Genomic DNA, 11926 nt, shown 5'->3' with positions numbered 1-11926 from the left:
TGGAGATCGGGTCGTTTATTTCAGTTAACAAGAACAGAACTTTTCTCTAAATGACGTCAGGTTACATCTTCAGACGAGAAGCGGCTGCAGCACAAACAGCAGATAAATAACTACACTTCCTCCTTCCTGGGGGGCGTGGCCCTTCAGCAGGGGTGATGGTCAGGGACTCGCTTCCTGCAAACACAGCGGCGGGTCAGTTTGGTCTGGCGGGTTCAAAAGACTCTTTGATGATTGACAGCTGACCTGGGAGCAGCTTTGATGATGTTGTCCACCCTCAGGATCATCTCCGCCGCCTCAGAGGCGCTCAGCAGCATCTGCCGCTTCACCTGGAAGGACTCGGTGATGCCGAGCTCCACCATGTCTCCCACTGTGCCCTGGTACATGTCTGCAACCAGAACAGTTTAGCGTTGAGACGGGCCGACCCGCCAGCGGCTTTCACCTGCGATCTTGAACTCACTCAGTCCAAACGTGGTCTTGTTCTCCTGATGTGCAGCTCTCAGCTGGGCCACCAGGTCGGCGCTGTCGTAGCCGGCGTTGTCGGCGATGATGGTCGGCAGCTGAAACACAAAGTCGCCATGGCGAGCTGAGCCCACGCCCTCCAAGGACATGAACGGCAAAACCGACGGAGGACAGACTCACCATCGTCAGCGCTTTCGCGAACGACTCCATGGCAACCGCCTCCTTGCCTGGCGTCCTGTTGGCCAGGTCGATCACAGCTTTGGCCATCAACATCTCGGAGCAACCTGCAGGACCCACACAGGCGTGAGGGGTGACCTTTGACCTCAAAGCCAAACGGCGGCAGCGCGCACGTACCTCCACCGTAGACGGTGCGCGGCTCCTTCACCGTCTGAGCCAGAACGCAGAGGGCGTCGTGGAGCGAGCGCTCCGCCTCGTCCAGGATCTGCTGAGTCGCTCCTCGCAGGACCACAGTGCAGGCCTCACCTGTAGGGGGAGGGGCTAAAGCATCACAGGTGGACCAACAACGACCTGCCCTTTAAAGGCAGGTGATGAAAAGATGATTTAACCCTTCAGTTCACAAACGTGAGCAGAATTCTGGCTTCAATTCATTTATTTTCAGAAATGTAAATACGATCAGATGCCATCAGCAGAGGACCTGATGGACTGGAACTGAATCTGGACCGGCGTCAACAGAAGCCATTGAGGGGCGTGCCTCACGTACCCATGGCGACCCCGGAGAAGTGGATGAGCATGTCCTCTCCGATCATCACCTCCTCGATCAGCTTGCATTGACCGAGCTTCACCAGCTCCGGGTGCTCGAAGGTGGAGGTGATCTCCCCGCCTGATGAAATCAGAGCTGCGGCGTCAGACTCTGGGCCTGAAGGGTCTCTCAGAAGCTGAGGTGTGTGTTTGTGTACCTGTGACCAGAGCGAGGCGCTCCACGCCAGCAAAGTCGGCGTGCTCGATGGCCATGACGCCGGCCTGAGCAAACAGCTGCTCCGGGTAGTTGTAGATCAGCTGCCTGCAGACGCAGCAGAAGATGGGTTTGTCTGAGCCTCTGATAACAGAATTAAACCTTGCTGCGGTGTGGCGCCCCCTGCAGGTGGAGTACCTGTTGATGAAGCAGTTGATGCCGTGCTTCAGGATGCGCTCCACCTTCTCCTTCATCTTCTCCTTCTCGGCGAGCTCGATCTCCGCCACCTTTGCCGTGGAGTCGACGCGAACTCTGGAGCCGAAGATCTGGCAGAAGCAGCGAATGAGAACAAAGATGGCCGCCGGGGTGTTCGTCCGGAGTCGGACTCCGTACCTTGATCTTGTCGGTGTCCATGCCCGTGTTTGCGATCAGGATCTTGGCGTTTTCCAGCCTTTTTGGTTGGTTCACGCCAATCTTCTTGTCCAACAGAAAACCTGAGCGGAGCACAATTGTTTACAAACGACTGGCGGCGTGAGGTCGTGGCGCCTAGCAGCCACCTCACCTTCATCCAGGTAGGAGTCAGTGAGGCTGCCGCCCAGCTTCTTGATGACGTGGATGGCCTCCAGGTTCCCAGAGCCCTTCAGCCTCATGACGGCGTCCACGGCCAGCTGGGAGAAGTGGGCTTTGTGGTGGGTCAGGAGCTTGGAGGACAGTGTGGTGCGGGCGATGTTCAGCAGGTCCTCCTGGAAACGAGCCGGGTCGTTGCTATGGAAACCAGAGAGAGAGGCGGACGTTTAGACCAGGGGCTGATGCTGGAAGAACTGCAGAAGATCCGGTTTGATAGCATTTGTTTCTTCTTTTCAACAGAAGTTCCTGCTTTGATCCGGTTTTCCACCAAACCACAGCCTGAACCAGTTTACGGTTTCAGAATCAGAACCTCAGATATGTGGGAGGTCCACAAGAACAAGGAAGCTCCAAACAACTGACTTTCTGCTAAAAGCATCAAGTGTGATCAGTTCATAGGGGGAGGAGTCACCTGTGATCGGCCGCCGCCTCCCTCAGAGCCTCTCTGGCCGTCTGCGTCGCCTTCCTCCACCCGGAGATGATGGTCTGTGGGTGGATCTTCTTGGCGATCAGAAGCTCCGCCTCCTGCAAAGGTCAGAGAAAGGCGGTTAAAACGTGTCGAGTTAAAACAGCGTAAAGTCGAGAACGTCCAAGTGTTTACCCGCAGCAGCTCTGCGGCGAGCACGGTCACTGAGGTGGTCCCATCGCCGACCTCGTCGTCCTGGACTTTGGACATGTCTGAGGACAGAAACACCAGTCAGGTGGAACCCCGACAGTCTGAACCTGCAGACCGGTTCTGATCAGCAGGACTGTTTCAGCTAAAGAATTTGAGAGTTTTTGTCGTTTCTAAGATCAAACTCATATTCTGGTTTGATTCTGAAGCAGAGACGCTTTTCTCAGGCTGGAAACTACAAAAATGACATCTTAATAAACTTATAATAACGACACAAAGCTTCAGGTCATCCTTTTATGACTTTAGGTTTTTGGGTCCAACAGGCGCTTCTTCAGGATAACCGCCTCCAACCAACGGAACCGGGGGCTTGTCCGAGCATGTCACTCACCGACCAGAACTTTGGCGGCTGGATTGTCGACCCCGATGGCCTTCAGGATGGTGGCTCCGTCGTTGGTGACCGTCACCGTCCCACTTTTCCCTCCACTCAGCAAGATCTTATCCTGGGGGAGGACAAGAAGCCGCAGAGAATGAAGGAGCTCAACAAGAATCAGCCTGAAGATGAAGAGGTTCTTCATCACCCACCATCCCCTTCGGTCCTAGAGTGCTCTTCACCAGATCTCCAATGGCGATCGCTCCCACGAACGACGACTGAAGCCAGAAAGAAGGAAGCGCTTCTTTAGATCAAGAGTTCTGTGAGTAAAACTGAAGTGGACCATTGAGGAAAACCTCACCAGTCGAGCCGTTTCGGCTTTTTCCTCATCTGCTCCAGATCTGAAGATGTTGACCGGGGCCATCGACAGGGACGCCTGCAGACAAACATCACAAACTACAGTCCAGGTTCCAAACGGCTCCGGCCTCACGGACACAAAGTTTTAGTTTGCTCCAAAAAAGGGACCTAATGTTATATTTCACGTAAAAAATCAAAGATGTTTACGTAACAACCATTTTCTTTTAAATTATGCCTCGCCTTTAATTTTAATTTTGTGATAAAGTTTTGTGGCTGATAGAAGCACTATTCTTTTTAATTTTATTTAATAAACGTTTGTTTTTACATTTAAAAAAAAAGATTTTCTTCATGTTTTACTCACACATTCCACAAAGATAAAGAGCAGAAGTATTTAAATATGATAAAACAACTGAAACACAAATCAATAGACAACATTCTTAGATTTTTGTTCATGTTTTTACAAAATCATCCATTTAAGGTATGAGTGAAAGCTTCAGCCTCCGAGTGTGCTTGAACGCAACTGAAGCTCCGCCTCTTCCACATTGGAAACCGCTAGAAGCTTTTTATTAGAAAAAAATTAAATACAAAATGAAAATAAACCAATAAACCTTTAAGTATTTGATTTGAATCAGTTACCTATGAGAAAAAGCGGGAAATTGTTGATTAGAAACGTGAACTTTTTATAAATCGTGAACATTTAAATTTTGTTTTCGTTGTTTCGTGTCTGACAGCCTGAGCCACAAAGCCGGACTGAGCTAACCTGACATGTTAACGCGCTGCCACGACCAGATAACAAAACTAAACCCGTGACACCGAACAAACCACCGGTTGAATAGTTTTAGTATTAGTACTGCAGGTTTGTTGGTGTTAAATAATAATGTAACAACAAACACAGTAGCACAAAGCTGCTAGCTTAGCCGCATCCTAACGCCCATGTGCTTCCGTGCTTTGCATCGTTGCTACAAAAAAACTCCTAAACGTTAAACGGAGGCAAACAAACGTCTCGTGAGGTTAATTTCGTTTATTTGTGTTCTGTTGATGCCCTGCGCTTTAAGGATGTTTTAATTATGTTTAAAGTTGAGAAATGAAAGAAAAAGACCTACCATGATGCTTTTGAAACCGGGCTGGGGCCGTGCATGCGCACTAGAGAAAGGCTGCACAGGGAAGTGACGCAATCACGTATGGACGCCATGATGCCTTCACTTGGAAGAGGACAAACGACGACCTGCGCTGCGATTGAATGGCTGTTAATACATGTGTGTGTTTTAAAGATTAGACGGCCTTTCAGCTGGCGTGAGGATAAAAAAAGTGTTTAGGAGAATAATTAAAGCTATCGTTAAATAAATAAAAAATCCCACTTAAGTTTGTTTACTAAAGTTTGTATTTAGTAAGCTAATATTGAATTTATGTTTTACTAAAGACCCCCTAGTCAGCACTAAAACATTACAATGGTTTTTAATCACTTTTAATTAAAAAAGGTTTTCATTTCCCCTAGTGTTTTAAAACTATATCTTTAAAAAAATTGATTTAATGTTTCATGATGTTAAGGCAACAGACTTTTACTACGGTAATCTTCTTTCCTAACATTAGCCAACTTAACAGACTTTTACTAATAAAACATTACAATAAATATAAGGTGTTATTTCAGTTTTTCTATATGAATCAGTTGGTTTCTCACCCAAGCTTGGGTCCTCTACCAGAGCCCTGGGAGCTTGAGGGTCCTTCTGGGAGTGAGACCCTTACTGTGTGGACTACCTTGCCTCTCTTTGTCACCATCCGTTTGCATTTCTCGAGCCTGAATGACATCCCAATGTCAGTACTGTAGATCCTGGTGGTGTGGATCAGGGAGTCAATGTCACGCTCGCTCTTAGCATTTAGCTTGATGTCATCCATGTAGAGGAGGTGACTGATGTTGGCCCCATTTCTGAGTCAGTATCCATAGCCAGTCTTGTTGATTATTTGGCTGAGGGGGTTCAGAACTATGCAGAACAGCAGTGGGGACAGAGCATCACCTTGGTATATCCCACATTTGATGGACACTTGTGCAAGTGGCTTCCCATTGGCTTCAAGGGTGGTTTTCCACAGCTTCATTGAGTTTCCTATGAAGGCTCTTGGAGTCCCGTTGATATTGTACAGCTCCAAGCATTCAGTGATCCATGTGTGTGGCATTGAGTCATAGGCCAAATGTAAAACAGAAATACTCCTGTACACAAGGTGACCCTGCGCAAATTTACGCTTCTTTTCGCTCAGAAGAAGAGAGCAAGTATTTACGCGCTTGTCAGAATCATAAAAAGAAAACATGAATATTTCAAGCACCAGTTGCTCCAACTGGTGCTTCGGGGATATTTTAAAATGTCCGTCATTATTTCGTCGTGGCAGTGTAGACGCTACTTGGCGTCTATCTTAATCGATGGTGTGTGTGCTCAGAAAGGCAGTTTTGTGTTTGAGCGCCCCCAAGTTGTGTTTTACTGTAACTTCAGAAGCTCCAGACACGTGTGCAAAAGCGCCATTCTCATTGGTCGTATAGTTTTCGACGCGGCGCGTCAAACCAAAAAAATGAACCCGAGGCGTTTTTTAAAAAGTGACGCTTTGACGCGTGGCGTTTTTTCGCGTCGGTGTGCACACTCACATTGGTGCCCTTTGTTTAGTCACGAGGCGTTAAACGTCGGCGAAAATCGCGGGCGAAATTCGTCCCAGTGTGAACAGGCCTTTACACCTTCAACATCCATGTATATCACACCGTTAACTCATGTAAGTCTCTTCTGCACAGTTACTCTCAGCAGAATTTGCACATCTGATTTGTATATAGGTTTTAGTCATTTTACTGATGCATAGTTATGTCTTATGCTATGTGTGAATTTTCAGATATCCTGTATATATCCTACCCTATTTTTATTTTATTTTTATTTATTTAACCTTCTGGCATTCGGAGCAGACAGAAAAGTAAGCATCTCATTGTACAGGGAAACCTGTTTCCTAACTGTGCATATGACAATAAACGGCCTTTGAATCCTTTAAAGGATCTTTCCTGTCAGGTTTTCATTACAAGCGTTTCTCCAACATATGACCAAATCCAGGGATTTATTAAAATTTTATATTCCGCATGAAAATGTTTCACAAATGCAGCAGATTCAGCACAAATCTTCCTTTTATTGAAGAAGAGAGGCTATGGAATAGTTTGAGAACAAGCTGAGTGGTTGGGGTTAAGCTGCAACAACATCAAATGCTCTTCTTTTTGCCCAAAGTCCTGCATTTGTGTCCTGAGGCCTGAACCGGCAGACAGTACATGTGCATGGGAAACGTCCTGAAGTAGCTGCTGACCCAGGGTCTGCGGGAGAGAAAAACATGATCTGCAAACGCATGAAGAGTCTTTTACACAAACATTATTTTCCATCAGAGTTCATGTAAATCTGTTTATTTCTGAGGTTGTTGATCTTCATGTTAAATCAGTCAAACCCGGTGTTTGTTTGTGTTTTGTTTACTTGGAAACACGCTGGCTCAGGCCCAGGAAACAGAAGTTTTGCCACTGAAGTCTGTTTTTCTGTCGGTGGAGAAAGTCTTCTTTTCTTGGGTGGTCCTCGTCAAGATGAATTGATTCTTGGAGCTCCGCCCCCCGGAGCTCCGCCTCAATTCGAGCTAACTGAAAAGCAAATCAAATCTTAAAACAAAAGGCTCTTGAAAGTCCCCCGTTTATGTCACTTCCTGCTTTACTGTTGTGCCTTTTTGACATAACCTCTATAGCATGGTGCTAACAGAATACAGGATCTTATCATTGATAATAATAATAATAATATTTGAAGATGATTCCTTTATTTATGGAAATGTTTCAGTTTTTTTCTGTTTTGATAGAAACTGTTTAAAAATGCAAGATAAAGAAGCTGAAAAACCAAATCAAAAAAGTTTGTTTTGTCTTTTCTTTTTGTTTTTTTCCAATTTTAAAAAGATGCAAACAAAAATGATAGTAAAAAAATATTCTAAAAGATGTCCTAATATAAATTATAATTATGGTATAAGTCTTGCTGGAATGTCAAGTCTGGATGTGATTTTGCTTCTTAAGCATTTTAAAAATACATTTATTCAGATCACAGGAAACTTTGCAGCATCAGAAAAGTAAAAGAACAAAACCTTACTGAATGTTGTTTGCTGTCTGGAAACAGAAAACTGCTTAACTGCTTAACGGTTTCCTGATGCATTTTTCAATCGTTCAATAAATGTTCAACAGGAATCGGGTAAAAGTGAAAGTTTCATCATTTGGTCATAGAACTTCCTTCCTCTGCGCAAAAATAGACTTTCAGGTAAAAATGTTCCTTCAAATATTGAGTGTTCACAGGAAAGATTAAAGTGCGTAAAAGCAAATATTAATTCTTTTTTAGCTTTAAACTTTGAATTGTCTTTCTAGATTATTGTTGCTAACCAGCATTTGTGTAACAGTAATGAGTCTTAGAGGATGACCAAAGAGGAGTTTTTTGGATGGCTGGCGTGAACCAAGAGGATGCAGAGGAGAGGATTAGATAGATACAGAAGAATCGCTGTAGTCCCTCTAAAGGAAGTAGCCAAAAGACAAAGAACAAGAAGGAACATATTAGGAAATGTGGAACATCAAAACAAAATAAAGGTTTGAAAATTGCAGACCGTTTTATGAAAAACAATATAACTGAATAGCGTTTTTTAATTTTAATGTTACGCGTTTGAAGGGAGCAGTTTTAGTCACCTGCAGACCGTCCACTGTTATCAGGGTGCATTTATCCTTAAGAGTGTTACCTCCTCCAGCAGACTCCGGTTCTCGAGCATTTTATCCTGCAGGTTCTGATCCAGGGATGGTGGATCAGACAGACAGTTTCCATCTGATTCCTGTGCTTCATCCAGAGCTGGTTGATCTGTTTCACCTGTCCACCGCTGCGAGACGATCATTGGCTGGATAGTGGTACTGGCAGACAGACAGTGATGAGTTCAAATTTCACCTTGTGATGTCTTCTTATGGAGGAAGAAGTGGCGACAAAACAAGTTCAGATGTGTCTTTATGGAGATCTATGTGTGCCATATGAAAGTGTTTAGTATCCAACACAGTTTGTTGAAGGGTGAAATGTCCCTCTTATCCGAGCATCCCTCACTCATGGTGCTTAAGCTGAAATAGGTCCCCATAAGTACACATACACAAACACACGATCAACACTTATTTGTGTTTTCATATTATCTACAGATTTGTTTTATCAGGATGTCTGTTAACAGTAATACTATCTCTGCCAAGATCGTCTCCACTTTGTTACACACACAGACACTTACACACATGCACACTCATATGCACACAAACAAACAAAAGGCTTTCAGACTCTTATCAAGTTCTCCTGCCCTCGCTGAGTTTCCATTTCCTGCAGCTACATTCATTTGGACTTTCCTTGAATAAAACATGAATTTTAAGATATATTTAAATCTCACTGTGCAGAAAAACTGAGAATCCAAATGTCCACTAGGATGTACACGTTTTCCAGCTTAAAGAGGAAACAAAGGAGTCTAAATCAGATCATGAGGTCCAAACTCCCAAGAAAACACCTGTCCTGTTACCTGTGCTCTCTGCTGTCTGACTCTTCTTGAATCTGAGAGAGATGTCGGGCGCCCCTCCTTCCCTGTGAAACACAAAGGGACCCCCCCCCCCCCACACACACACACACACAGGATATAAGGTGTCAGTTAATTACAGGTTCTCAGGGGGCAGATGGAATTTGGAAGATTAGAGACAACAGTTACCGCAGCAACAAGAGACTTCTGGCCATCAGTGTGTGGGCTGACAAATGACACCCCCACACACACACACCTAACTATTACATTAAAGTAGTAATGAAGACAGTAAGAAAGTCAAAAGTTTCTTTGAATGTCATTTAGAAACAAAGATCAATATTGAGAATGTGTTTCAAACTAAAACTTAACTTTTATATTAATAAAAAATCTTTACTTTTTCGAAGAACAAGTCAAATCATATATTATCAAGCTCAAAGAAGTAAAATCGTGAATCATCTGGAGCTAAAAATGTGTAGATTTTGAGTGACTCAAGTATGTTTTGCAAATTTAAACCAAATTTAACAGTAAATGTTTCATTTATTTTGATCTTGTAATCAAGTTTTGTAAAACATTAGTCAAATTGTAATCTTTTTTCATAATACTCATGCTTTTACTGTGTTTCTAGCTATGATAGTTCTCCTGTTTTTTCTTTACATTTTTACTCTTTATTAGAGATAAATTCTGCATGAACAAAACAGAAATCTGTTAAATAAATTTAGAATTTCTTTTTCTTCTGTTTTTCTCAAAAATCAGAACTAAAACTTCCTCATTTAAAATCTGCTACTCCTTATTTTAACACAAAAACATCAAAACTGGTATTTCTGACTCTTAGGACACTGTTTAATAAAATGTAAAAACTCTTCCAAAATATCATTCATCTGGTTTGTTGCATTTGAGCAGAAACAAACACATTTCCTTCATAGATTTCTAAAAGTAACATTCTAAAAACTAAAACAGTGAATTTCCTGCATTTGTTCCTGCAAACAATTTAATCATCCCACACAGCATAAACTCACAGATAGCTGAAAGTCCATGTCCTTCCTCCTCGTCTTTGTATTTTGTTTCAATCCTGTCACTTTACCTCCAGCTGACTCACTTCTTTTCCAGACCTAATGACTTTGCTGTTTCCGGTGCTCCTCCTCCTCCTCCACCATCTGAATTAGTCATCTCTGTTCTTCAGCTTTCCACTAATCCTTCCTGGCTCTTCAGGGACCCTCAAAGAACCTTGTAGACAACCTTGATGCTCATTCTCCACACCTGACATCCATAACTCCTCTACACTCCAGGATTGTGTTAAGTCTAAGTCATCCATTTAGATCAGTGGTCTCAAACCTTTTTTTGTGGTTTGATGTCACACAATGTCTTCAAGGACCGGTCTGAACAGGGACGGAGTTTATGTTTATTTATGCCAGTTTCTGAAAAATCAAATTATTTTTTTTATTATTATTATTTTTTTTAAACTGCTACTAAATTATATTTAATTTTAAAAGAAAATTTTAAACTGTGTTGATTTTTTAAAGATGATGAAGATTTAATGAAGCAAAATTGTTGATTTATAAATAATAAATAAGAGCAATATAACCGTTTTTTGTTTTGTTGTTTTGTTTTTACACGAATGCTGTTATAGCAATGGAAAAAATAATTGTATCAACAAATTTTTATTCGTCTGATTTTAAATGTGTGTTGCATAAACAAAGCAATAATAAATGACACATCCATCATGGAACTGGGAAATTATGAATATTAAACATGAATCAACCATGTTTGACATTATCAGCCTACATGTAATGTTGGAAACTCAGTCACCGAATGTTATGCAGAATGGGTTTGGCACGTAGAAACAACTGTCACTATTTTGAAGAAGACTCCTGGTTTTGTCTGATAATAGCTTTCTTCTTCCTTGAAGACTTTTCCTTCATTTCCTCAATTTCACTTTCTCCAAAGAAGTTTGCTTTTTAATTAACTTTGTTAGATTTGGGCTTTTAATTTAATTTAATTTAATTAAGACACATGGGTGAAGTGACATGCGTCAAGAGTGAGAGGAGCAGAATCTGGATACTTTATGAAGAGAATGTTTAAAGTATCAAGCAAAATCAACTTTTTTGAGCTTTAAAATGTATTATGATATTCATTCCTCACGAAAAACATGGAAACATTTCTGAGTCTTCCTCTAAAAACCTGCTCTCTGGGCACCAGCCCCTCCCAATCCACGACAACAAGTGGTTCCTCACATTGTGACGTCACAAAGTGGAGAACAGCCCCTTCCAGGAAGAGTCTGTGCTGCCAGCTCCACCCTCAGGCTAACATACATGGCTACTTTCTCCGTGGATCTAGCTAGACGCCTTCCTTTTCTCTGCACGATCTGCACATCCATCTTTGGAAAAGTTCAGATGCTGATAGTTTTGTGTGAGAAACGCAGATACTCTGCTGAGGCCGGCTCTAGGATGACGTCATTAAATGGGCAGCACCCACAAGGAGGGAAAGGCGGAGCTTCAGAGATCAAGTCATCTTACATCTAGGTGGGAAATTGAGCTGCTATAATAAATCACATTTCATAAAAAAAAAATCCTTCTTTAGTGTGCCAAAGTTAATATATTATCATACACATGAATATAGTTTACTCTGAAAGGCTTAAGAAAAGCAGGATATAGGCCCAGTAAAAGAGCAGCAATAGGGACAGCTTGACTGAAGAGCTGCAGGAAACTTTAGAACCTGCTGGAAAAAACCAGGATCAAATCACAACAACCTGATCTTCTGATTGGTGACCTGCGGTCAGTCGCCAGTTTATGGATTCAGAGTCCTGAGTTTTGCTCATTTTAATCTACATAACAAGATAAACCTGCATTTCTATCACTGCGTTGTACATAACAACAATTTTATATCCAAAAATACAATTATTTTAGAACTTTTGATTGATGCTTATAGAGACTGTAAACATATGGCCGATGCACACAAGTCATCCATCACCGAATTACATGATTTCAACTATTAAACACAAAATTAAATATTTACAGATTTAATTAATATATTAAAC

General features: G+C 42.5%; 2 protein-coding genes across 3 annotated transcripts; both read right to left on the bottom strand.

The window, feature by feature from the left end:
• On the bottom strand, positions 1-4568 carry cct2 (chaperonin containing TCP1, subunit 2 (beta)). Of its 2 annotated transcripts, none has more exons than XM_004083248.5 (16): positions 4440-4568; positions 3341-3415; positions 3192-3257; positions 2998-3109; positions 2598-2674; positions 2409-2521; positions 1935-2137; positions 1766-1866; positions 1571-1698; positions 1377-1480; positions 1181-1300; positions 814-942; positions 640-743; positions 458-557; positions 244-385; positions 1-174 (listed from the first exon to the last, which is right to left on the bottom strand). In XM_004083248.5, the coding sequence occupies exons 1-16, from the start codon at positions 4440-4442 to the stop codon at positions 144-146; spliced, it is 1608 nt and encodes a 535-aa protein (XP_004083296.1). In that variant the 5' UTR covers positions 4443-4568; the 3' UTR covers positions 1-143. The 2 variants fall into 2 exon arrangements, with proteins under 2 accessions (XP_004083296.1, XP_078798187.1); XM_078942061.1 differs by lacking the exon at positions 4440-4568 and adding an exon at positions 3973-4402.
• A 1844-nt stretch (positions 4569-6412) lies between these two features.
• LOC144989496 (uncharacterized) lies at positions 6413-10074 on the bottom strand. The gene is made up of 5 exons (XM_078942064.1): positions 9909-10074; positions 8899-8960; positions 8098-8263; positions 6819-6976; positions 6413-6664 (listed from the first exon to the last, which is right to left on the bottom strand). The coding sequence occupies exons 1-5, from the start codon at positions 9924-9926 to the stop codon at positions 6556-6558; spliced, it is 513 nt and encodes a 170-aa protein (XP_078798190.1). The 5' UTR covers positions 9927-10074; the 3' UTR covers positions 6413-6555.
• Positions 10075-11926: the final 1852 nt, after the last annotated feature.

Source organism: Oryzias latipes, chromosome 23 (genome assembly GCF_053564925.1).
Source record: "Oryzias latipes strain Hd-rR chromosome 23, Olatipes_Hd-rR_3.1".
NCBI classification, from domain to species: Eukaryota; Metazoa; Chordata; class Actinopteri; order Beloniformes; family Adrianichthyidae; genus Oryzias; species Oryzias latipes.
This window is presented reverse-complemented; position numbering and strand designations above follow the sequence as displayed.